The sequence below is a fragment of the Nipponia nippon genome, unplaced genomic scaffold (genome assembly GCF_047370975.1).
Source record: "Nipponia nippon isolate SJK-2023a ecotype South Korea unplaced genomic scaffold, ASM4737097v1 scaffold_11, whole genome shotgun sequence".
Taxonomy (NCBI): domain Eukaryota; kingdom Metazoa; phylum Chordata; class Aves; order Pelecaniformes; family Threskiornithidae; genus Nipponia; species Nipponia nippon.
The window spans coordinates 14,159,314-14,186,366 of record NW_028262302.1 but is presented as its reverse complement, the minus strand read 5'-3'; the positions used below and the strand labels follow the sequence as shown (position 1 = coordinate 14,186,366).

General features: G+C 45.3%; 1 protein-coding gene and 1 long non-coding RNA gene across 2 annotated transcripts in view; one reads left to right on the top strand and one right to left on the bottom strand.

Moving 5' to 3' along the window:
* RIN3 (Ras and Rab interactor 3) overlaps positions 1 to 27,053 on the bottom strand; it is a 72,126-nt gene that overhangs the window by 33,887 nt on the left and 11,186 nt on the right. Inside the window, exons 2-3 of the mRNA XM_087747550.1 lie at positions 17,776 to 17,962; positions 13,970 to 14,084 (exon numbers count right to left, since the gene is read on the bottom strand). Coding sequence (XP_087603676.1) covers positions 13,970 to 14,084; positions 17,776 to 17,962 — 302 coding nt within the window. The remainder of the gene's footprint in view (positions 1 to 13,969; positions 14,085 to 17,775; positions 17,963 to 27,053) is intronic.
* On the top strand, positions 1,443 to 9,991 carry LOC148056833 (uncharacterized). Its single transcript, XR_015702304.1, has 3 exons — positions 1,443 to 1,981; positions 2,363 to 2,521; positions 9,519 to 9,991. It is a non-coding gene; the product is annotated as an uncharacterized LOC148056833 (long non-coding RNA).

The following is a 27,053-nucleotide window of genomic DNA, read 5'->3' as shown; positions in this document are numbered from 1 at the left end:
TGTTCTGCTACCCTCAGCCCTTTACTCTCTATGAAGATGGGATCACCCCAAGGCAGAGGTTACCGACTTTCCTACTTCCAGATGCTGATGTTCCTAGCTGTTGCACGGGCCAGGTTAGCAGTTTTCTGCCCCTGGGGAATGAGCCCTGGGTACTGTAATAGAGGACTGCAGTGACTACTATAACCCCGGTGCTGAGGCTGTGGTGTTTGTCACGATACACTGCGCTGGTCGTACCTGCTGTGCTTTATGGAGATGCGTGAGAGTGTGATGTAGTTCCTTCAGGTTATTGCTTCAGTTCCCTGAGCACATGCAAATCTCCTTCTGGCCCTCATTCATGCAGTAGGCTGGTGGTGGTATTGAGAGAAAGAGCTTTAGTTGGATAGAGGGAAATTTAGATCACCTTGGCAGAAGTCCTTGGGTGTTTACAGTGTCTTTCTGCAACAGCTCTGTTTGAAAGTTCTTAGTATCTGTCCCTGACAGTGTTGTATTACTTTTTGACGACTTACTTTCTGGATGGTCTGTATGTCCTTCAAGTGCTATGTTCTCGTAAAACACTGTCATTGTTTATCTGTTTTCTCTTCTCAAGGCCTTTTTATTTCTTCTGTAATCTGCTGCCTCTGCTTCTTCCATCTGATGTCTAAGCTGCAGCTTCCTTTCTGGTTGCACAGTTCTAGGCTGACTTGGGCGATCCAGGTCTGCTTTGTCTTTCTTGTCTTTCCTAGAGATTCTTTCATGAAACTGTCAGTTGTTTCTATTTTTTCCCCTCATCAAGGAAGGGCAGAAACTTCCCTGGTTTGGACTGCTGCCAGAGTCTTCTGTTGTGCATCCAACTCATGCTTTCTCACAGGATTTCAATTTTATGCTTTCCTACAGAGTTTAATCTTTCTGGACATGATGAAAAAAAAAATCACTGCTGGTGGCAGTTCCTGGGAAATTGAAACTAATGAATTATGAAAGTGATAAAGTGTTAATGAGCCTGCATCTAGAGTGTAAGAGAAATCTATTTTTAAACTGTATTTTTCACAAAATATAATTGTATTGTGCAGAATGAACTTCATGTTGTTAAAGAAGACGCAAACCACACGCTTTTGCACTCTTCTCAGGGTGGGGTTGAGTGGAGGGGACACTCGTTAGAGTTGACTGTTTCCCTGTGCACCATGTGAATATCCTGGTGCTAAGAAAAAGGACCTCACATCTAACAGCCATAGGGGTCTTGGCTGCTCCCCTATACTTTGGCTCATCCACATTCACCCAAGCAGATGGGCAGCACCTGGCTGTCCACTTAGATGTTATGCCTTTAGTTCAGCATAAAATCCTGCTGCTGCCTGGTCTTGTTGCCTCTGCTGCAGAATCCTTGAGCAGAAATGTGTTACAGTCATTTCGCTGCTCTGTTTCCTCCTTACTGCAATTAGTGTTTCAGCAGGGGTTGAGAGAGTGGCTCTCAAGGGTACTTCAAGCACAGCTAACCCAGCTAAAAGAAAAGTGTCACAGCTCCTCAGTGCTTTCCTTGCCGGTATCCATGTGAACAGTCCCGGCAGGCCCATGGGCGCCGCCAGCCATTTCAGGGGTTAAGAGCAGAGCACAGTCTGGCGAATGGCTGTTTGGTTTCAAAGCACTCGCCCTCTTTGTCAGATCCTCACCCTGCATCTCCTTTTCAGTGCTCGAATAAACACCTTAAAGTCTGTGGAAACTTCATACTTGGTTTGCACTGTTTCTTCAGCCAGAGGCTGGGGAAATCCAGGACTTCTTCCCAGGACCAGATGGCAACACGACATTTAGCTGGAGTTTTAGATGTAGCCATGCAGGGTCTGTTTTCTTGCTCTCACACAGCAGGGAAAATGTGGCCTTTTGGAAATGTTGAGGACTGAGAGGGCTCCCGAGGACACCAAGGGGAGTAGGGTGACACAGTCGATTGGTGTGGCCCCTGCTGTAAGCAGTTGAGCACTGTGGGATCACTGCTGGAGAAGTCTCATTTTCACAGGTAATTCAGCATCCACCCCTACGTTACAACGGCAGTACACGATTCATGCTGCCCAGCATGGTGATTCAAACTGCCAGGGCTCAGGGCTACGGCTGACAAGACAAACTGAATACAGATACTTGCAAGTTGCTCTCAGAAGGAAAATTTCTTTATTAACACTTTGTGAAGTAAACGAAGCTTTCAGATATATAAAGAGTCTCCCCTGTGCTTCATGTAACAGGAAAGGACGCTATGATTTGAAATTCTGGGGGTTTAGTTCTTAGCAACAATTTCCAGGTCGTATAGATAATCATGAGAATCAATCCTTATGTGAAAAATATATGTTATCATACAGATGTATTTTATTAAGAACCTTTTTTTTCCATTCACTTTGGAGAAAAGTTTATGTCTGGCTCTGAGATACATCATGAAATACCATAGAGCTGAGGTTAAGCATATAGAAAAAGGAAGTTTTCTGAGCATTTTAAGGGAAGCCATCTGGTACCCCGAACCACATTCTGCGTGAGAGACTTCCAGGAAGAAAGACCACACTTTCCAAAGGTGAGTGATAAAAGGGACTAACCCACCCTGAAATGGCAGAGGTCGATAGGGTGCACAATAAAATGAAAAAATGATATTTCTGCCTCTGAGAGCTGCAATCCCACCTAGTTGCCAATCTGGTGGAAGAGTATTCTGATACCCACTCTTCTGAGTGGGATAGATTGCACCCTCACTGATTTTGAGGATCCTACTCAAAGGTCAAAGCATGAGGCCCTTAGTGCCCTCATTTTACTTCAAGCAGTATTTTATTTACCTCATTTACAAGTCTAAACTCTTGTTTATTAAGCTCTTTAAGATCTTCAGATAGCAAACACTGTCCAAGGGAAAAAATTATAATTTGTTCCATTTTAGCCACTGAGACAAGGGCACTGGTATTCTGGGTACTGATTTAGAGCAGCTGTTTTAAAACCAGTAAGCTTTTTGGGTTATGTTCAAGGTACTAAGCAGAGTAGGGTAAGACAATATTATCCTAGAACAGCATGCATAGTCTCTAGCTCTGATTACACACAGATTTTGCATTATGCCTCTTGTGAGTGAAAAATAAGGCAAAAAAAAGCCAAAGTGAGGATTAACAAAGCTAACAAGACCCTGAGGGCTTCTTTCTAACAGGCTTTCCCTACAATCCTATCGGTTTAAAGCCTAAAGTAAAAATGAAAATGTTTGCATGGAAAGAGGAGAGGTAACTCTTCAGGATGTAAGTTTATAAAAAGAAGAAAAAAAACCCACCCGTTATAAGCAACTAGAATGTTTCCAAAACAACTTGTAAACCACACAGAAACCTGGCAGTGTTACATCTTGAAAAAGCAGCTGCACAAGTGTCTTATGTTTTAAAAGTGTTTTATATTTTAAAAGCGTTCTATGTTTTAAAATAAGCAGTGCGTCAGAGCAACGTGGAACTCGGCTCGAACAAGCGGGTCTTGGTGAGACTTTCTGCTTTCCTTGTGCACGCCTGCATTTAGAAGAGAAATGAACTTGCACAACAGGTTATAAACTGTGTCCTCATACCATGTTTTACAATATCCCCCAAGCCCTCGGTCGCTGTTCTTGCCAAACCAAGACTCTGGGCTCCTACTTCAGAGTAGTCTCCTGAGTGGGAACTCCTAGACACCAACTCAATTTTCAGGGTTAATAACGATGGGGATAATGGAGAACTCATCCTTGCCAGGCGGACTAACCTTGGGAAGATGTCTAGGTTAGACATCCTTAGGGGACTAGAAATCATTCAGTCTCTATCTCCCATCAAACCACAGGCGGTAGACCAGACAATGATAATGTCTCCTGTGTCCTTATAACAGCCCACGCAGAGGTGGCCTTTGGCCTTGCATTGCCTGTGGAGGCAGATGAGATCCAGCAGAAAGCAAGAGCAGAACGGCACTCCTTGAGCTGGAGGCCAGGGCTGGGCAGAGCTGCCCTGGTCTCCCACGCCATGGGGTGGACTTGTTCAACGGTTTCTCATGCCAAGAAGCTGCGTAGGTGATGGCAGACTTTTCTCGCTAATGAGAAACACACATAAACAGGGGAAATTAGCCCATGCTGAGCCCTGAGTGATGCAGGCAGATTGTTATCTGTGTTTGAGCGAGGCTAATCTGAAGATAACTAGGGTAGCTCTACATCTTCAGAGCTGCCGCACAGACACACCATTGGCAGCAACAGGAACCACTTTAAAAGATAACATTCATCAGTCTACTCTCCTTAACAGCAAGGTGTCTACCACACTGAACAGGAGTCATTTACTACAGGAAAACAGGATAGCAGTCTGCATGCCCAGAGGTCTTCTTATATGCAATTAAACTGCTTAAAATTTGAAGCTTAAGGTTAACTACATATTCAGCTTTTCCAGCCTCCCCTGCTAAAAATACACAAACCTTTATTCATCGATTGGCTAATCCTTGAAAAACGTAGTCTTGGACAAGTTCTGCTGCTGAAAAGTATGATTTGCTTAATTGAGATGGAGTTAGGGAAATAAGCCATTTTTGGCAAGAGAAGGGAAGAGGGATCTTCTCTCCCAAGGGCTTTGATAACACTGTTGTTATTTTTTCCAGCACATTTCTGCTTTTTTCAGGCTAGTCAGGCCCAGAGCTGACAACAGTTTCTTCCTTTGCCTCAATCACACACTCCATCATGCAACAATAAAGGAAAATATTCCTCTGAAGTAAACCGGAAAAATTGGCTTTCCTCACAGTTACGGCAGCGTAGCTGCCTGTCAGGGTATACAGAAAGCATACAAAAAAAGTCTGAATAGTAGTGTTGGTACCTAGGTGCTGAACAAAGTCAAGTGGTCGGCAGGCAAAGGGCCTCTCTGCAGCCCGGTAAATACAGTGCCGGCCAGGAGCCGAGCTTGTTCAGGGCTGGTGGTGTGCTGCTGGCCGAGCCCCTTCAGCAACCTGTGCCTCAGCTCTCAGTCTATAAAATGGGTGCAATCACACCGACTTCCTTTGGAAAATTCTGCTGAATTCAGCTCGGCAGGGAGGGGAAGGGGCAGCTCCTCAGCACGCTGCCAGTGATGCTCTGCCTTAAGGAGGCTGGCTGCCACGAAGCAATTTGGCCGCAGTTTTGCACCGACCTCTCACCCATCCTTACAGTGCTTGCCCCCTGCCTGCAGCCTCCTCTCTTTACATTGCTGGGCAGCTCTGCTGGGCTCCTGCCTTCGTGGGCAGCCTCCTTTTGGCTTTGCCCAAAGCATCTCAGAGACTCACACAGGCAGGATGTGACCCCGTCCTTAACTGCCTACAGCCCCTTTCCACCCTGTTCCCAGAGCTCTGTCTCCAGTCTGCCACCCACCCTTCCCAAAGTCAGCAGCTGCCCCTCCATCCCCATATCACTTCCTCCTTTCCAGGCTTTATTTCACATAACTCAGCACGTGGTAGCACCTCTAAGGAAGAATTGCCCCACCACACCGTCCTGCTTTCATGTCCCCGTGTCCACGCTGCTCACTCCTTGCCAGCCATAACCTGCATGAGGGAGAGGAAGACAGGGACCAGAGGGGCATGAGGGCATGGACACACGCAGCTGGCAGATGAGGGACGGCGAGAGTGCTTCTCATGACAGCAGTGTCAGCACAAAGTTACAGCCTGAACTCACCTAAGACCTGGCCTCTGCCTCTCCTAGGGACAGTGCCCACACCCTTTTCCATCTACTTTACTTGTGCTCATGAGGCTACAGTACCTTAACTACTAGTTACTGGGACTGCTGATGTTTTTGCCTTCTCTCTCTCTATATATATATTCAGTAAAATCATATTCTATAGTAAACCTGAAGTTGAAGATTTTTAATGACCTTCCTGGCTGGTACACAAGTCTCCAGGGCAGTTCATGAGGTGGTTGCCAAGGCAGTCCCCTCTTTGTCTGCTTTATCGCTGAAGAGTATTATGGGGTATCAAAAAACAACCCCAAACAACTTGATCTTCTCACTCTGTAATGTCAGGTTTAGCCTCTCATCTATTCAGAGGAAATCAGAGCTATAATTAGTCCTACCCTGCTTTTCATGCCTTAGTTTACAGTATTAAGAATTCTTCCTGGTATTGAAAGCTGCAGGGTTTCCACTGAAGGACGCCAACCGTTTCGATTAAAGTGACCATTTAAAAAAGAACTATGGTACCATTACAGTGATAACAGAAGTAACCGAATGTACTTTTTGATGGGCCCTTCTGCCTGCCCTCTGGTGAGTCAGAGGTTGTCTCGAGAGGTTTGACTTTGGAAGGATGGGATGTACATTTAGTCCTTGGATGGTCTTACTCCAACTGAAAAGTCCCTTTAGCACCTGTGCAAAAACAGTCCAGGAGCCTTGCAGTGCTATTAACTCCACATGATGAAGTCTATCTCAGCCTGCAGCAAGCTCAGCTCTGCAATATGCTGAGGGGCATATAATTGCATCTATAGGGCATTACTGGGCCTTTTCAAGCACGTTGAGATACCTCATATGAGTTAATTCAGCTGGAAATCTGCACTGATTAAATAGACTGAGCACATTCTCTCCTTTCCCCTGTACACAAGACATCTACCAAAGAAAGGAAGGTTATGGGTTTTGAGGAGATCACAGGTGAGACACTAACCCGGGAAATATTTATGGTTTATTTATTTTTTCACCACCACCCCTCTGTAAACCTTAGCAGTATTTCTCCCAGAAACTGGGTCTTAAAGAATGGGAACTGCTTTTGCTGCTCTACTGAGACATCCCTTCTGAGAACTGCTGTCTGCCCGGAGCTTACCCACAGATTGACTCAGTCTCACTGGCTGGTTCCCTCTCATGGGATCACTCAGGCTGGCAGGGACCCCAGGATGTCTCTAGCCCAAACCCTTGCTCAAAGCAGGGTCAGCCATGAGGTCAAACCAAGTTGCTCAAGCCTTCATCCAGACCTGTCTTGAAAACCTCCTGTGAAAATCTGCAAGTGCTACCCCTTAATCTTAGAAGTCAGTGTCATCAATACCAGCACATACTTCAGTTCATTCACTTTAGCTATGAATTGAAAGATCCCATGTTTCTGACTTCAGTCAGTACCACAGATTTACACCTTTTCCATCTCCATTCCAGTTCAGAAGGGATCCAAAATAAATGCAAATAAAATTAATTTTAAAAATGGGAGGTTGTCTTCCTATAGGTTGTTTTCCTGTATCTTCTGTTTTCTGAGTCTTTAAGAAATTTTAAGGCTACATCTTTACATTTTTCTCTGCAATTGTGAGGGTTATTTCTCTTTCTGGGAAAAAAAAAACACAACCTTTCTGTCTATCTTCACCCTACTTCCTGATTCCAGCAGGCAGGGTGTTAGCAAAAAGACTTGCAAAACTGAGGAAGCTATTGCAAGAGCCGACAACACTTCCACAAAAATACTCATATCACAACTATCATCTGCACAACTGGCCACTCTCATTGAAGGAGCTAAATTGTGAGCAGGCTGCAGTAACTGAGCTATCCTCCCATTTTTTCCCATGACCTCATTCGTGCAGTACTTCAATGCAGTTGACGTGGGAAAATACCACTTGACCATGCTGTGCCATGTTAGCAACGAGGACTTTGGTCTCTGAATTTGTTAATCCAGCCTCAACAACATGTATTAAGAGAAATGTTAACAAAACAAAAGAGGGAAATCTGCCATTATGGACCATATCTGGCCATAGTGGCCAGGGTGCCAGCAGAGTGCAATAAGCGAGTCCATTATCAGCATCTGAAGGTGTCTGAGCCAACAAAGAGCATCTATGGAGTTGTTCCTAGTCAATCTGCCGCCTCTTCCCTGCCTTGTGCTCACTCGGTGAGTGCCCTCACACAGCGCTCGGACCTACTGACCCATGCAGGGATCTGTATCCCCTGCATCTGAGCTCTGCCACCATGCCAGGCGCGCTCACAGCCCTCACCTCAGGCTGGTGGGCTGTAAAGACTGGGTTTTCAGCAGCTTGCTTTAGAGCTAAGTGTGCAAAGATGAAAAAAGTCCATCCCGATATTACTCTAATGCCCCTCTGTAAACATGCTGCTGCCTGATTACTGTTGTTTAATTACCATATGTTACTGCTACAGGACAGTCAGAATGACTGCACATGCCCTTTTTATCCTGTGCAAATGGATTATTAGTCTATAATAAAAAACTTCTTATTCCCCATATGTGCTTGGGAAGGAGGAATGGAAGTGTAGAAGTGGCTGAAGTAACGTGGTAATGATGGACAAAGTTAGCTTTGAGAGTTAAGCTTGCTTTCACAGCGTTAGACTGCACCTATTTGGGATTATTAAGGCAAGAAAGTAGATTGTGAAATCTTAGCCCTTAAATAATCTCTTCCCTTTTCCGATTGATTTCACCCTTCCTAAAATCCAGTGTGCAAAGGAACACCTTTGCTTGTCTAAATTGCTGTTTTGACTCCCCAGCAAGGTCTGCCTTACTGCTGCCTCTAGACCTGGTGTAACTCTTCTTTCTGTCTTGATGGACAGAGCCCAGCGGGTGCTGGATGTACAAAGTGGTCAGGTCCTCATGAACTTTCATGGCAAACAGATTTCCTTTGGTAAAAGCAGTTAGAGAGTTAACCAGGCAGGTAAACTGCTGCCGTGTATTTTACTTGCGTTGTGGTCTCCTCCTAAACCCCTACTGTCTCAAGCATTCTGTATCAGGCTCCAGCCTGCACTTCCTGAGCTCGGTCTAACTTTAAGAAAGGCCAAATAAGGCTACCAGGGCAGGACACTGGATTTCTTTATCAACATCCTTTCTGCTACCAGACTTGCAACTTTGCAGCAATACTCAGTGATTGCTCTTTAACTGCTTCTGAGTGCAGTAATTGCCTGTATCTTTTCTGTCAAGGTATATTGTGGGTCCTTACCACAAGCCCATACCCTATAACCTGAAGTACAGCTGCTGTCCATAAACCAGAAATTGAGTATAATCTACCGTGTCCAATGGCACCGTGTCTCATCTTTCAAAGGTGGTATTAATCGTGATCTGGACATTTTTGTATTACTTGGAGATAATTTATTTTGGTTTTTCTATTTGATTGCGTTAAGGTTATTTCAAGACATCCGTTATGCTCCAGCTCATTCAGCGTTTCTCTCCAGAGAAGCTGGGAGGGTCAGAGCAGGCAGAGTTTTAATTCAAATCTCAGAATTTTCCTGTAATAAATGAAATAGCCACACTACAGACAAGGCTTCACTACAAACTCCTCCTTCAGCTGTGTGCATTGGAAGAGATGCTTCTGAACAGCTATGCTTGGTGGCAGATTGTCCCACGCGGGTACAGTTTAAATAAGGAACAAGGACAGCAACTCTGCAATGTGGGCTCGTGCGAACAGCCTCAGGAAAATAAACTTTGAAGTGAGCAAAGCCAGCCACAGCCATGGGGGAGGCAGGAGGCAGAAGCGTGATTACAAGAGCGGGCATCCATGGCGGGATCAGGCCAGCCTCAAACCCCTTAGGACATGAGCCCGAGGAGTTCAGTACTGACTTGGCAAATAAATTCCATATTTATTTCTATAAAATTTTCTAATAATATGAATAATATGTTCTTCTTTATTCTGTGCAATTGCAGATACTTCTCCTGTTTAGCATCATTTTGCATATTTGGAAAGGAATCACATCCTCTTTTTTTGGTACAGCAGAGTTTGGAAAACAATTACTACACATTTCGTACCAAGGCATATGTGCAAGATTCCTGAGAAGTACATGGTCAACTCATGTGTTTCATGAAATCAAATTATTTTCAGCTGTAATTCACAAGATTTTCCAGAAGAAAGGAAGCATTACACTCATTATATGGTGCTAGAGCATTCTTCTATTAAAGGACTTTACCCCTGTGGCATGTGTCTTCAAAACTCTTTGTGAAAGTAAAAGCTACTGTCACTACCTGCACCAAATGATCTATCTACTCAGATGCTTCTTTCAAGCTCCCAGTATATGTTATGTCAAACATGCACATTTACTTTAAACATCTGATTCTTTTCTTTTTAATACTGCTGCAATGTCACTGATGTCAGTGGAATGATTTCTGACAGTACGCACATAAAGGGGAAGGAGAACTGGGACCTGAGGTTACAAGCAGTTTGCTGAGAAGAGCCAAGGGTAGGAGTCAGCTGAGGAAATGGTGCCCAGTTGTTGAGGTATGTGAGGCTAGGGCTCCATTTTGGGATGAAGCAGAAGTAAGGGACAACTCTCAGAACTGAGAGTGCACAAAGTAGTTGAGATTTTAGCAGAGCTTGAGAGGTACCTCCCAACACTGCATCTCTAAATGGAAGAAATCTTGTAACAGGCCTTGTTTCTGGGAGATTTCCACTGTTCTGGGTAAGAAGTAAGGGATCCTTCAGACCGAGAAGCAAAACCACAGAGATCCAAGGCTTTGGAAGTTGTCGGGGTTCTCAACTTTCTGATGAACCATGTGGTATCTGCTGTTGGATCCCTACCATACCTGCTGCTGTGACCAGGCTTTAGCCTTCCTGTCTCCAGAGGAATTACAACCAAAGATGAAGAACCAGTAGAGAATTTTTAAAATCCAGCCTCTTCATTCTCCTGTTTTATGATTCTAAGGGCTACTTCACAGAACAGGTGAAAACTCCCCATGAAAAAATGGGAAGAGGTTTCATTTCTTGAGCCTCTTACCTAGCGGGTTCTTTGGGGATTTCCATTTTAAAAAAAAATCACAATTAAATCCAGTCTTCCCCTCAGAAAACTATACTTCCCTAAATATTTCATCAAACGTCAACAAAGCAGATCTGATACAGGGAAAAGAAAGAGAAAAACAATGATCCACCATTATTTGGCAGTGCAATGCTGGGAAGCTTCTGGTTTTTTGTACTTCACAGAATGGCCATCTATATATGGATCTCAGGGGCTGGGCAGCAACCTCTGTACCATCATTGTGATACTGGGGAAAACCTCTTCAGATACTCTCTGAAAAGTAGGATGGGACGAGAACGGCTTTTTACAAACAGCTGAGCAGTAAAACTTCCTGCTTAAAGCTGCATATGGTAAAAGTAAGAGATGGACATCACTGTAGAGATGGCACAGAGCCACCACGTCACCTCTAAGGATAGCTCATCCTTCTTTGTGTCACTTGTGAAGCTGAGATTGCACTGAGTCCTCATGAGAAGGACAAGAAGCAGCTGGCAAGGTGCTCCAAAATAGTAAGCTGGGATGGGTTGCAGCTTGGATTTTAACTGGAAGGAAGGATCTCCGTAAAATCTGAACTATATATGTCAAGGCAAATTCAGCTTTCAGTTTACCTCTGTATGCATCAAGTCTGTGGAGTCTAACAGGCTGAACTGAGGTAACAGGGAGAACTTGTTCCCACTTCTTCAAACCCTTTAGGAGGCGTCAGCTCTCAGAAAGAGAGAGCTCTCTGTGGGGCACATTACACAGATCATTGCTTATGTGTCAACTCAGAAAGGAAATACTAGGAACAGGCCAGCGAAACCAAAGCTGCTTGTCCCCAGTACAGCTGGGAAGGGGGATTCTCGAATGGCAGGAGTATTACAGCTGCTCCTTTTGAAGGGCACTGGAAGGGTACTGGAAGGGCACCAGCTCTACTGCACTTCATGCAGACTCGAAGAGCAGGTAGCTATCAAGAGGACTCACCTCCCTGTTCGTGATGTTCAGTGGCAAGCTGAAGCCTCCTTTTACCAAGCACAGAAGAACTAAAGAGTTAAAGACTAGGTGCCTAGAAAAACCCTGCCAGTCTACAGCGGTCCTCAGGCCACACAGCTGGCGTGCTTTACACACTCTCAGGAAGTCTAACACCGAACTTTCAACAGACTTGCATTCCACAGCAAGATAATGTCTCTGGGGGCACTCAGAGGTCTCCTACCCTGACGCTTACAGAACACCAGGGAAGAGTGAAGGGCACTTCATTAAGCTAAGGCAATACAGACGTACCAGGGTACTTAGCACGGAAGCTCAGATTCTAGTCTTAATTCTTTTAAAGCATTTGGAGAACATATAATTTTATTTCCTAAAAAAGTTTAGAAAGCAGTTGGAGTAACGCAGAGACAATAAATCAAAGCTAATGTATTAGGTTACTCCGAGACACAGAAGATTTACCATCTCCCCTCACGCCAGATATAGTCCTTTGGCTTTACTAACAGGAATTAATTTGATTTCTTCTAGACTCAAAAGCCATGCTACTTACCCTAAATGAGAAAGGAAGCACAAGCATGACCGTTTCCGTGCCGTATGTTCTTGTCAAAACAGTGTGGGATAGAGAACTGAGAGGCTTTCTACAGCTCAACACTGACAGAACTCAAGCTAAAAATAATGTGAATATTCACCGTAGGAATGCATCAGCCTCATGGCCGCAGGGATTGCTGCACATGTGATGGCAGTTCTCCTGCTTTTTGAATGAGAGCTGATTTTTAATTACCCTCCTCCAGTTACTTTGCAACTTGTATGAAAGTGGTGGAAACTGATTTAATTCTTGTTCCTACCAGAAAGCTGTGTCTCTGAACACATCCTTTGCATTAAGTTAGTGAGAAATTAGAAACAGCAAGCAAGCAAGTTTGAAAAACATGGCAGAAAAGTCTTTCTAGCTAGGCTAGCTCACAGTGAAATTTTTGTACTACATTTTACTTTGCCTGTCCTCAAAGAAATCAGATTTTATGGCACAGAAGACAAGTCAAGAAGTAACATTTCTATAAATGACATTTTTAGGATGGCAGGATTCATTTTTTTAACTTTTATCCAAAGGAAGACTTGAATCATCAAAAACCAATTCCCCACCATGCAAAACCTAAGCCCTGGGTCAACTTCAAATAACTAAATAAAGAAAAGTTTCCCCACCCTGCAGCTAACCCTTGCCCTTGTGTTCTTAATCGGGACACCTGAAGTTGTGGCAAAATGTTTGCTGTTCCTGCCCTCTTGCAGAAGCACTGAGCATGTGGGGTGTCTCTGCAGTTGTGTGCTCCAAGGTGCAGGCGGATGAGAGAGAAGGCTTTCCCAGGGGGTGTGCAGCAGCCAGGCAGGCAGCTGCGCTCTGTGCAGGACCACCGCTGCGACAGCCTGTGGTCTGTGATTGAGATTAGAGCAGATTAAGAGATTCACTTGTCCCTCTGGCTTTAAAGTCTGTTTACGATGCAGAGGTATGCAAAGAAACATATGAGAAGGAAAAAATTAATTTGAGCAACTGTCAAGGGGGAAGAAATACGCCACAACATTGATCAGCGGAAACACAAGTGTTTTAGCAGAGAGTAAAACATACCCCGGGGAGCTGGCTTTTGGGCAGAGCTCAGTGACAGAGGATTTGGATGTGTTCATATAAATAAATAGTGTGAAGTTATTTTGATGAACTCTTTCAAGTGCATGTTTCTATGACTATCCTAAAATTCCCGTGTTTACAAATATTTTTCGGAAAGTGGAAATCATATGCCTTACACATCCATTTACACCGAGGGCTGCATCAGATGTGGCTGACTGTGAACTGGGTTCATTTTTGCTTGCTCACGGCAGACTTGGCTGTCCGATCAGGAACAGCACCGATACCACCAGCTCCAAGACCCAGCTGCTTCCCAGAAACAGCGAGGCATTGAAAACAGTCAGTTTAGGAGTAACCGGTTGTTCAGTATGACTGTCTGAGGTGCATGAAAAGGGAATGTAGCAGATGTCAGATGCCTGGTGGGCCCCAAATTCAGTGGCAGAAATAGAGACAGAGCCGGTGAGTTAACAAGGCTTAGTCTGTCAGTGCCGTGTGCTTTGCTCAGGACTTCCACCTGGTGAAAGGCAGCTCCTCTCGCTTGATCAAAGCACTGGCCTGCTTGTCTGGGAGCGCTTTATTTTCCTGTTGCGAGTCTGTAAATGATAACACAAGGTGCAGAACCACAGGGGAGCTGAGGTAAAGCAGCTGCAGGAAATATTAACTGAACTACACCATAAAAGCAAGATCTGCTGCTGGTCACAAGAGAAACCTGCTCATTGCAAGTGAGATTACATAAATACTGGTGATCACAAAAGGATTCAGTACAATAATCAGAGAAAGACCAAAAACTGTAAAGAACTTACTTGATTTTTCTTCTTTAATGTTGTACTCCAGCACACCGGGAGCCTCGTCCTGCACTGGCAGGCGGACTGCAAGGACCATGTTCTTCACGTTACCCTCTTTCCTAACCAAGAATATCTGAAAAAGGAGAAAGGAATCAAGAGCTTAGCTATACTATGTGAGCTTCTGAACTTTATTTTAGGTCATTGGCAATGAAGTTTTTTATCAGTACAATCCACCTTTAAATGATCTTATTTTAGCTTCGTTCCACTTGGTTGAACTTTACACGACAAAAATAATGAATAAAGGGACATTTCATCTGGGTGAAATTCAGACCTGCGAAGGAACCAGCAAAATTTCTATGCCTCACTGACGTCCCACTTAAGCCTAAGGCAAACTGTTTCACTAACTGAAGAGTCTAAAGCTGCACTCACAATTTGTCAAGTGATGCTCCTCACATAAGTGCCCTAAATCATGGACAATTCATCCTAGAATGTCCCAGTCTGGGTACAAAGCAAGGGAGTCACTTGTACATTGAGAGGAAAAGGATTCAAGCATCCACGAGTGGAACATACGGCCAAAGGCTCTGGTGGCCACAGTGTCTCATGGCAGAGTTTTTTCATGGGACCAGAAGATCATTCAGGCTGGCAGGGACCCCAGGAGGGCTCTCGTCGAACCCCCTGCGTGAAACCATGAGGCCAGACCAAGTTGCTCAGGGCTTTGTCCAGACAGGTCTGGAGAACCTCCAAGGACAGAGGCTGCACAGCCTCTCCAACCTGTCCCACTGCTTACTGTCCTCAGAGGGAGAAAGTGTTTCCCTGTACCCAGTCTGAACCCCTCCAGTTTCAATATGTGCCTGTCGCCTCTTGTCCTCCCACCATGCAGTACTGAGCAGAGCCTGGCTCCATCATCTCCGTGACCTCCCTGTAGGTAGCAGGGGGCTGCTGTGCAGTCCCCCCAAAGTTGTATCTCCTCCTGGTTGAATAAGCCCTGGTCTCACAGCCTCTCCTCAGTAGGTCTGTGCACAGCTTGCTGCGCATCTCCCCTGCAGGGCCTTTCCCGCAGAGCTGCCCAGCTGGGCAGTGCCAGCCCGGATCGCTGCTGGGCATCTGCCTTCCTGGGGGCAGCGCTTTGCATTTGTCCTTGTTGAATTTTGGAAGGTTCCTGCCAGCCCTGTCCCCCCAGTTTGTCTGAGATGCCTCTGGATGGCAGCACTGACTTCAAGTGTATTGACTGATCCCGAAATCACAGAGCAGATGTGGTTGGAAGGAACTCTGGAGATCATCTAGTCCAACCCCCACCCTCAAAGACAGATTGACTACAGCAAGTCACTCAGGATTGTGTCTTGTCAGGTTATTATGATCTCCAAGGATGGAGGCTCTACAGCCTCTTGGGCAACCTGTTCCAATGTTCAATCATCCTGACAGTAAAAAAGCTTTTCTTAATGTTGAAACAGAATTTCTTGTGTTTCAATTTATGCCCACTGTGCCTCATCCTTTCACTGGATACCACTGAGAATGGTCTGGCTCAATCTTCTGTACTCCCTCTCATCTGGTATTCATACACATTGATAAGAGGCCCCTGAGTCTTTAATTGGAACCAGTGGAACCACTGTAGCCATTGGTTCCCACCAATGGGACCAGGGAAATTTAAAAAAAAAAAGAAGAAAGAGGAAAGGGGAAGAAGAAAGGAAAAAGCCAATAGAAAATAGAAAGTAAAAAGAAACAAAGAAGAAAGAAGACAGAAGACAAAAGAAAAAGAAAAAAGAGAAAAAAAATTAAAAATATAAAAGAGAAAAGGAAAAAAGAAAAAAAAAAAGAAAAATATCTCATTCTTTGTATTGTGTGAGCTCCTAAGTGTGTTTCTAATTAAACCTCATTTTCAAGGGTATTTTTAGCTTGTACCTTGAAGCTGCAGATAGAAAGACAAAGTAATCTTCACCTTTATCTGTTCTTTGATAGCAGGTTTTGGCAGAGAGAGTGTTGAGGTATTTTTATAAAAACTGAATTGAAAAATTGGGCTAATTCTGGAGTCTGGATATTAATATTAGAAAGAAGAAGTGTGAGTTGATAAAATAATTAATCAACTACAATGCAGTGGAAACCTATCAAGAAAACATTAATTTCTTGGACAGAGGAATTAAAAAAAAACTTGTCTAGAAGCCAGGACCTTTCTCTGCATGAGTCCCAGTCACAAAGGCATCTCCTGTCACTTTGAACCATCCATGCTAAACATACAGCTTTGGGGCAGCTTCACAACCTTGCACAGTGCCGTCATCTTGGCCTCTGCCATTCCTAAGAAACTGATCCTCACAGGCTCAGGTCCACCAGCAGCGCAGAGAAAATCCAAATAAACGCATAGCAAACAGGTGCATGCCTGAAACAAGCCTGTTTCTAATGCAGGGCAGCCCCCACCTTCTACACCACAGAAAGTATCTGCAGGTAGGAAGAAGTCATAGAGGCTCTCCAGGTCCTACCACCTGTGTGACAGCATGGTCCCTCTAACCCACCTCGAGAGACTACTGAGACCTTGGATCTCAGGCAGCACTATCTCACATTGCGTCAGTCAAGTGCTTCATCTGAAATTAAATTCAAGCAACAAGAGAAGTGAAACCTGGAAATGAATCACTTCTGTTTTCCTGATCGGCACAACTGGTTGCCATGGCTCCAAAGGCTAAAATTGGACCAGGGCTGTTTAGACGAGAGGGAGGTGGGTTTTCTGAGCTGGACCTAACCCTACTGCCTGGGTCATGACCAGTACGCAAAACAATCTCTTCCATTTTCACCAGAGGTGGGAAAGGTGCGGTGCTGATTTGGCTTCAGGTGGGCTCAGAGTGGGCAGGAGAGCCTGCCCTTGCCGTGGGACACCTTTGATGCATCAGCTCTCCTTCTGCCTGCTTTGAACTGCAGCTGAGGATTGTGTCCGAGGATGGTGTGAGCAGGAGAAAGAGAGGCAAGATTTATCCCCAAAGCTGCTCAGAGGTGGGGAACAGCCCTACCTGCAGGAGCGGCTAATGACCGAGGAGGCTTGGTGCCATACGTGGCTATATCAGAGACAGTCACTGAGGTCTCCCTTTACAGTCAGTGCAGAAAAACAAAGAGAATAATTTGCCCAACTTATTTGAGAAGTCTGGTTCAGGGTAAGGTGTGCTGCACAGTCCAGGTTGGTCAGGTGAGTCCCACTGGAGGTTGTCACTTGGCTGTGCCAGCTTTTAGCCCTGGGATAGACTGACTCAGCCAAGGGACAGGTCCAAACCTCCTCAGAGCAGGAGTGAGTGAATTCCCCTTGTCATTTGCACCTGCCCTCCCCAGACCCCACCAGGACACCTACTCTGTGCCATGCCTCACCTCCGAGACCCCGGGAATGGGGAGCTCCCTTTCCTACAGAGCTGTTTTCCGTAAGCAAGCTCTGAGCTTTACACAAGTCTGTCATTTTCTAACACTCAGCTTATGGGGACCAGATACCAATTATTGCAATAAAAATGACTCCCAGCAGCTCCCGCTCTTTTCTTCAGGCTTTTTTTTTTTTTTTTTGTTGCTCCAAATTAGGATAGTCAACATACCTATGGGTCTGGTGGTGAATGGGAAGGCATCTCCATGAATCTATATGCTAAGTAAATAAAACCAGAAACAAGATTTCTTGCCTCCCCAAAGCCATTGTATCTCTCTTGCCCTGCTGTGAGTGGCTAAAGCATCAAAAGGTAATAGAAACAGAGAGCATAGTCTGCTAAATATTTTTGCTTCCACATGAAAAAAAGCACTGCTCCCCTAACCAGCTCCACCAAGGACAGGAAATCTGGTTGTCTGAACTGAAACCACTTTGGACTTACCCCTGCTGTTTCTTTGCCAAGTATCACCCCAGCCCGTTCCTGGTTCATGTTCAGCTGAAGCCAGACAGGACAGGTCTTGATGAGTCTATCAAGGATGCTGATCCCTGGAAGTGGAAGGCAGTTTCGCAGGGCAGTGGCCTGACAGAGGTGTGTCTCTTTTCCCTCTTCACTGGTATCTCTGATCGGGCTGAAACACAGCAAGGGAGTCCCTTGTAAGCAGAACTGCAAATGGAAAACTTGGGGGGAGTAAGGACCGTAAATGCAAACGCACAGGCACACACAGAGGCACTTAACAGACCAGGAGAGTTCCTCGAGGGGCATCAGACCACAGACGCCTTGCTATGACAGAGGCAAACATGGTGCACAGGCCTCAACAGACAGATACACCCCATCCTAAGGACTACGGCCTCATGCTAATGATGCACATACGGGTTTCAGACCATAGGCTTGCAGAATGCTTTGCGCTGAGGTCTGTTGCTTTCAGCTCATCTCTATATGTTGCGTAACCACAGCTACCCAGACGGAGGTAAGGGATGCACAGAGGCAGCCAGCGCTGCAGAGGGTAGAGCATGCCTGTCCCCTGGACCCCATCCTCAGCTGAAGGGTCAGAACAATGTTTCATGGCTTCAAAGGGAGTGATGTGGCAGAGGAAAGGGGCCGCAGACCTGGCCAGCAGCTGGGAATATGCACACACTGAGCCACAGCATCCATCTGAGGTGTGCAGGTGCCAGGCAGCCTGCAGCTCACCCTGTGGCCATGCCACTGTCAGCAATTCTCTGGTCACACAGGAGCTGTGATGGGCACTGGTGTGGTATCTCACCCCACTCTCGGAGCCTCTCGGCAGTAGCCAGAGGCACCATCAGCTGCTCTCGTGCTTTGGCAGCCACCGTCTGTGCCCAGCTTAGGTAGTCTGCAAAAAGGCAGACTAAAACATCTCATTGTTTAAAAATAACACTGAGCATTCCCTGTCTCCACTGACAAGTCTGCGCTGGTGCTGGTGGTTGCAGAGGTGGACGCTCCTCCAGCTCTGCACCCAGGGAGCCACTCATGGGCTGCTCATGGGGAGGGGGAAACCCTCCACCTCCGTTGTCACTCATAGAGCACAGGCGGTGGAGGAGGATGTGTTAAGATGCATTCAGCAGCAAGTTATCCACTACAGAAGAGGTATCTTTCCTGATTCCCAAAGGCTGATCTGCAGCAGAATAACTCAGGGTGCAGCCCTGCAAGCAGCCTTAGGTCACTCAGCACAACACAGCAAGTCCTGCAGGGCAAGACTCAAAGGACACAGACATAGTGAACCCTTTCCCTGCGCTGCCAGAGGGAAATGGGAGGGAGCACAGGAAACATGTGGATAAACACCAGAGGGACCTTCAGGAGGGAGGAAATGAACGCTTGGTTTCCCTCTTTTTTTCCTGCCACATTTGTCTTCTTGGTCAGTACTAAAGACAGAATTGGAAGCTCCAAAAGATGCATGGGAGATACTGAGTGACAAGAGAGGGGCCATCCTGCGGCACCACATGTTAGCAATGCCCAGTCACACCTTATGTCTCCGAGCTTATTCTCAGCTGTACAAGATGTAAGAATACTGGAATTACGCTGTTGAGAATATTAAAGATCTGGGACACGCTCTCCTTTAGATTCCTGTTCTGATCAGAGACACAAAGAACTAGTTCTATTTATGTTTAGTCCCTGCAGTCTGATGGCAGACTGGTATTAAATGCTGGTGTCTATCTATGGCACTGATTCAACGAAGTATTTATACATGTGCTTAGCACTGCAGTCAGTGGAAGTACTTGTGCTGAAAGGTCTGGTTGTAAGAGCTTTACTGGATACGGCTATAGACTCATGGATACGGGCTTGTCATTCTTTTGATTAATTGATTTTAAAAGTAAAGAAAATGTAGGAGAACATATACAAAATATGTTTTTCTGCACCAGTTTTGCTGCTTAGATGTCAGAGCTGAAAAGAGGAGGACTCTCTTTTGATTTGGTCTTATTTCAAGTCTTTTTCTTTTTCCTTTTATTTTTAAAGGTACAGATCTTAAAGTAGTACATTTCAAATAAGGTCAGACTTAAACTACTAAAAGAGAGTCCCTTCAAAGGCCTAACCTAAGACAGCATGTTTATCCCAGATGTTATTTTTTATAAAAATAACCTTTCAAATCCCAAAACCAACAGTGAGATTTTATTTTTAGTAGTTTTTTTCTTTTGCAACCCTACAGAGACAGCTTCCTTAGAAAATACATGTTCCTCTGCAATCCCAGTTGCTGATTCAGGGTATTAGTCCACAGAATCTTGATTTTAATCAATCAATTTTCAAGATCATAGCCAAGACAGTAAGAATGAGAAAGCCATGCTTAAAAAAGCAAATAGAAATAAGTGAAACAGTCTCTCTTCACTTGTGATAGAAGCCCAGCTTATCACACAGGTGAGGAAATTTCTTTCAGATGCAACAGCATATGATTTTAATCAGTATCACCTGAACATATAGAGTAAAAGACTGGAGGACAGCTTTTGGAAGTTAACCTGATTCATCTCTTGGTTTCTTTCTTTACAGTAGAAACCAAAAGAAGTGCCTAGTAACCATGTGAAATGAAAACGTGTGTTGGACGGCAACATTCGTACTCAGTAATGGGAAAGAAGTAATGAGCTGAAGGAAAAGAAAGGTGAGTTATAATGAAATGTTCCATAACACTGTTAGCAAAAGCTACTCCCCAAATTAGTCACACAAGCATGAATCTGATCTTGCCAATGATGTGTGAAACCTAGATCAAAAGGAGACCAATGCTGATAATGCCTTGCTGTGGCACCAGAAGGTGACATGCATTGCAATAGCTCCAGTGATGCTGAACTTTGTTACCCATTAATCATGTAAGGCATAAAGGGCCAGCAAAGCACTGATGCTCAGGAATCCTATTGCCTGGAGGGAAATAAGAGATATCAACAAAGACAAGGAAGTAATACAAAGCAGCTTGGACCTGGTGAGCACCAGGCATGTAGTGACACTGGCACGGTGTTCCCCATGGGGGAACCCAGCTTTGATGTGGGCAGAGCCACCCAGCCCTCTGCTCCCTCCGACAGGCACGTCGTCTGGACAGAGCCCTGCTTACAGCAGCAACGCGGGTTTGGCAACAAGAACAACAGACTGGTGAAGAAAAATAACAGAACTAACCTTCCAGTGCCTGTGGCTGCATGTAGGGCCCATCGTCTAAGTTTTGGAGGGCCTTTTGGGGGCCCTCAGGGATGAGAGCCCTGCGGTGGGGTATCCTCCCCTCAAAAGCCAGAACTAAGCAGGTTATTGTACCTGTACAGAAGGAGGAAAGGACAGCTCAGCGAAAGGGGAGGCTTTGATAAAAAAGAAAGGCAAGAAGAGTCATTAATGGGATCATATTAAAACAGGGGAATGTTAGGCTAGACGCTTCCTGGCAGCGAGTTATAACAGGTGATGGATAAGTTCCCAAGAGAAGGGCAAGAGGATTGCATTGCCCAAATCTCCTAAAACGCCATTTTTAGAGCAGTAGCAAACACTTTATTGAGTCCAATCCTGTGCTGGCTAAGAAATGGGAGTGAATGACCTAACAGACCTTTTCCAGCTGTAATGCTGTGACCCATGACACACCAGCTGACGCAGTTATGACATCGATGCTTGACTTCTTTCCTGGGCACAGCTGTCACAAAAATCGAGATGCTGGGCTGCGGGAGGGCTTAATCCAGCAATTTAATCTGGCTCCATGGTAGCTCTGTAGCTGCACAGAGAGGAGGGAGCCCAGGCAGCTCCCGGGTTCTTGCTGTGCTGCCAGTTGAAGGGATTTGCGGGGCCGCTGCGGTGAGCAGCCGGCCTTTTCTATTACGCTTACTCAGAATTCATGCATCAGATGATTTCCAAGCTCACAGTTTTCAGAAATAACATCAACTCTCTACTCCCACAGTCCTGCAAAACCCTTTGACTGATACAGGCAGGTGCTCATTTTTGTTAGGTGTGATGCAAAGCTGAAAAGCTGGCCCTAAAGCTGTCTGCTTTACACTTTTTTTATTGAGTTCTTACTGCAAAGTACTTTTAAATTCTGCAGCCGCTCTGCTAAATTGAACTCAGTTGGGATGCAGGGAGCTGTGTGTTGCATACTGACTGGCAACACAGCTTAATTAATTGCACAGTGATTACATTCACACACCTGCCCCAGTTTGGCAGAAGGTATCAGGTTGCTTGTTGGAAGTAATAATAACGACAACGGTGACTTGAATTATTGCACAGTGACTGTACACTGAAGTAATGACACCACTGTGACTCATTGCTTTAGAAATGGCGGCTTTAGAGCCGCTTGGCAGCTGAATATTCCCAGAAATCATCACAAGTGCAAGGGGATATGATCCACTGAATTTCATGCAGGTGCAGGCCTGAGCATACCTTTGCAGGGGACTTCAGAAATATTGCCACAGACTTGCTGACACTAAGGGCTTCCTGGCTGTACCATATAGGCCTGGTCACTCTGAATTTCCCCAAGGCAGCTGAGCCACACAGAAATTGCGTGCATGGAAGCAGGGACTGTCAGGTGAATTCTTCACTCCTGCACATTTGCAGCTTCTGCCTGTCACCAGACCAGATCTGAGAAGATGCATCAGGTGTTATTAAATCTGAATCTTAAATTGGAAACCAAATGCTCTATAATACACTGGTAAGTAAAGACTGAAGGTCTTGGCATTGTTTAAATAGACCAGGTGTAAGAATTAGGAGCTAGTTTTTTATTGTTACATTTTATTGCTTTTATTTCTCCCCCTGAATATTAGAAGACATCAAAAGAAAGCAAGAGCAAGGGTTTGCTCCGCTGTCCTCAAGGAAAGGGATACTCTGGTATATTTATATATATATAGCAGAGCAGGCACCACAGGTCATAAAATGTGTGCCCGCTAGCTTGCTGCTGAGGGAGAAAGATGGACAAGTGGCCATAAACTCCATGCACCAGGTGAAGAGCAACTTTTTGCACCAAAGCCACCTGGTACCTGACGGGATACCACTCAGGACAAGCCAGCTTGTGTCTGAAGCTCACGCGTGGAAACCCTTGAAGCACAGCAACACAGATTACAAGGAACACATGAAGCAGGAAGAAAAGATAGAAGCTCCTGAAGCTGACACACCAGTCCCAGTGGAAGCAGATGGACAATGCTGGTAATTTCTGTGGTTAAGAGAGAGTTGGGAGCATGGGGCTTCGTGGAGATGGGTCAGATGATGGTGCTGAGATTAAGACTGCCAGAAAACTCACAGCCCTGTTTTACACCCCACGTCACAACCAGCCCAGTTGGACTCGGTTGCAGGGCTCTGTGCCACTGGTGATGATAGAGGCAGATCTCTGTATCCCTTTTTTTCATAGCCACCTTCCTGCTGAAAAGAGCATGAAGTTCTGAACCCAGCACACTGGAGAAGGAATAATCAGAGTTACCTGAGTAGCAGCAAAAGAAGTGCAACAAGGTTTCATCAAGTTAGACCCTTGCTACATACATAGCTACCTATTCTTTCCTTGGTTTGATATCATTTCTGATTAGGTAGACTCATTAAAAATCTTTGTTCAGACACATGTGAATTAATGTGCTGCTACTTTCAGTTCACTGGGAGGGAAGCTATGCAGTACCCCAGCTAGAGGACATCAAGCTTCAGTTTGCTTCCATCTTAGATATGGTCATTTCTTGATGCCTTCTTGTTATTCTCATAAGCCAGCCTGTCTTTGCTCACTTGATCAGTTCAGATCAAACTAATCCAAGATGGAGGAAGATTCATTTACTTTCCGGACTTGGCTTGGGTCATCTTGCTGGGTTCTCATTTCTTTCTTCCAATACGTGGTGGAACTGGGGCACTGCACCCAACCTAGCTACAGGGAGAGCTCCATCGCCTGTAAACATCTTGAGTCATTTCATCATAAAAGAGAGTATTAGGAAGATGGAAAGGCAGCAAAGAGACACATGGAAAAACCCAGAGCACAACAGCTAACTTTGTGCACCAAATGTTAACACTGCCTCACAGAAAATTCAGGCTTTAATAAATGCTTTTTCATAATAGAGCCAAGAGATCCGACAAAAATCAAACCAACAAACAGGAAAAAATCACAATGAAAAACTCAAAAAGCAGAAAGAGAAGAAAGTTCTTGAGGTCTTCAGAGATCACACTCAGCTGATTGCCACCCTTTAGTCAGAAATAAAAACCAAGTTTCTTGTTGTCTGATAGGCGAAAAGAAAGGGGAAAGATGTAGGGTGTTAAGCAAGCCATGGGAACTTCCTGCCTAGTAAGGTTCTCAGATGTACAGAAAAACTGGATAATGGCAGTGACATGACAGGCTCAGTGTGTCCCGTGAGGCAGGCTTGCCTGCTCAGTAGTCCTTTCTACCTTGCAGAATGCTTGCGTTACCGGTCCACCTTGGTGACAAACGCGTAGCTCAGGAAGTTGTGCTTCTCAAGCTGTGGTCTGCGGACAGCCTGTGGCTGGCAGAGCACTTCCTCTTGCTCACTGCTCTCCTTGTTTCCACTCTACTTTTATGTCCACCCTTGATCTGTTTGGTCTTTGATCTATAGTTGATGCTCTGCATGTCTAGTCCTTTCTGCTCAGCCTGGAAAGCAGCACGCTTAATAGCCAAGGCAGCAGCTCTTCTAGATGCCAAAAGGTAAGGCAAACTGAGGGTCTCCTAAATACCCTGACACCTCATAGCTCAGCTCAGCTCACCTCTCTGTTCCCCACCTACTCCACTTTCTGTTACAGGTACCCTCAATTTCAGCAGTGAAGCTTAGCACCCTGCAATTGAAGGCTCACTTCTGTGAGCTTTTCTGTACCTGCCAGGGATTTCCAAACTGCGCGCCTCTGTGAAGGCTAGCAGGGGTTTGCACACGCAGACTGCAGGCATCCACCTCTCCCCAGCAGGACCCTGCCTGCACGTGTTCACATACGTTTGCCAAAGTGGAGCAAGTCATCGCCCTGCCTGGGAGCTCCAGTAATGGGCACAGAGGGATCAGGTGTGGGACAGCTCATCTGCCCTTAAATCACTCACCAGCTCACCAAGCCCTCGCCTCCTTGGTCACAGAAACTAAGGAGGGAAATCACAAAAATGAGCCAGTACTATTATACTCCTTGGGGGTAAGGGCTCACTTTGAAGGTCTGATAGACCAGCATCACAGCAAAGTAACTGTGTGGACTTGTACTGCTGCCTGCAGAGCACAGCAAGGATAGCTGAGCTGGCTTTAAGGATGTTAGCTGAGCCACAGGAATAGGCTCTACGCAAAAACACGGAGCTCGCTGGCAGAATAACTTAGCTTGTGCTAAGCTCTGGTGCCCTGGCTGCTGCCGTTACCAGGTTTAAAGCTAATAAATGTATTTTTCTACATTACTGCCATCATGCAGTCAAAGGTCATGACCTCAGCTTATCTGGATTTTGAACTGAGCACAATCTTGCAGAATCTTGACCTTCAAAGGTCAGGAGTCAGGTCAGCTCTGAAGAAGACTTGCTGGATGGGAGCTACTGATGTTGGGAGGGACGTGTAACCACTGTCACTCATCAGAGCACAAACCTGGTGATTAAGACTAATGATCATTCTCTACCGGCGTGAGCAGCAGGGCCAAGTCACTGACGAGTGGAGAAGGGGGGGGGTGCTTGCAGTGCTTCCCGTAAACCACCCAACTGCAGCAGCTGTATTACCTGCTTGGGTTTCTGCTCTAGTCACTCAGAGGGAGCTCCCATTGCAGGGGTGCCCATCTCAGGTGTTAGGGGCCAGCTCTCAGCTCCTCCAGAAGAGCTGCTCTTCCTCCTAAATTAGTCAAGCTTAGTTTTAAGTGCCTACAGTGAAGCAGTGGCAATACCCTGTCAAAGCCTCTTGTTTTACCCTGTTGTTATCTTTCAGTGCAGGAGCGCTCTCAAAGAGCAGCAAGGTGCAACTAAATGTTTATTACGTTGCTAGCTTCACTCTGTTTCCTAGGTTCATTAGGTCTGTCCCTCCATTTACATACACAAAGGTAAGTATATTACAAAGAATTGCACATGCATAAAAACCCCAAACAAAATACAAGCTAATTCACATTACTGCTATTACCCAGGTCAGCTCTACTAACAAACAAGCCTTCTCACACTCACAGCCATGACACGGGCAGAAACAAGATAAAAAACAAACATCAGAAATTCCCTGAAGGAAGAGGCCTTCTTTCATGGCCCTTTTTTTTTCTTCAGTCTAGCGGTTTTCTGCATTCATTAATGCAGAAGTTAATGCAGATGGTATATGCTGCCTGTGGCCCCACAGTGGACTGGGGCTACTATATCCTATTGGTATAACATGACTTGGCTTGTATTCACCTCACAAATTATACTGCTATCTTTATGTAACCTTGCGCATATATATTTTGTATTCAACAATTTGTCTCAAATATCTTCTCAACCTTCCTTCTCTTTTTACTCAGTCAAAACATACTTTTGCAAGTCAAAACCACTTTGCAAGTTTTATTGGCCTACTCCCTTACTAACAACAGACAGTTGCTGTGTTAAAGATAAGCCCTTCTCCCCCGTATTCATAATCAGAGCTTTTCAGGTCATTTGTCCTTTGCCTATTTCAAACCCAAATTATTCTCTTAGGAATTTCAGCATATCAGCAAAACTAAAGATTTTTCTTTGTGTGCAGGCAACGAAGGATAATTTATACTTCTGCAAGGCCCTTTCTCTGTAAAGAAGAGAGCTTCTGAAACATGGGCCTAGCCAGGAGTCATTTCTAGCAAGGTCAGAGGAGCCAAAGAAAGCACATTCTCCGTAACAAAAAGCTGCGAAAGGGTTTTCTGGGTAATTCTACTTTAATTTCTCTGGAAAGGCTCATGAGGTGCAGGAACCAGAAGCAAATGTTTGGAAGAAGAGAAACAACTTCCTAAGCTCTAAGAACATAAGGAAGTCGCAGACCTTCCTCACCCTCTGGTGTCAGTGCACTAGAAGGGCCCAGCAGAGCCATCAGCTGGGCAGAAGACAGATGGGTTTGTTCTGTGCCTTTGAAAAACACCTGAAGTGTTGGAAACCCAGAGCACCCCCGTTTTGACTACGGGGCCAAGGCTATTGAATAGGTTTTGCCCTTTCCCAGCTCATCCGGCCTGGAAGGAAGATAGGAATGAAAACCCGGAAAATGCTTTTCTATATTGCACTCACTTAACAAAGAGAGGAAAGGGAAATGGAAAATAAAGGGGAGGGTGAAATTCCCAGATTGAAACTTCATTAAGAATATACTGTAGTTTTGCTTAAATAATGCCATTCTGTTTCAAACCCTATGTATTAA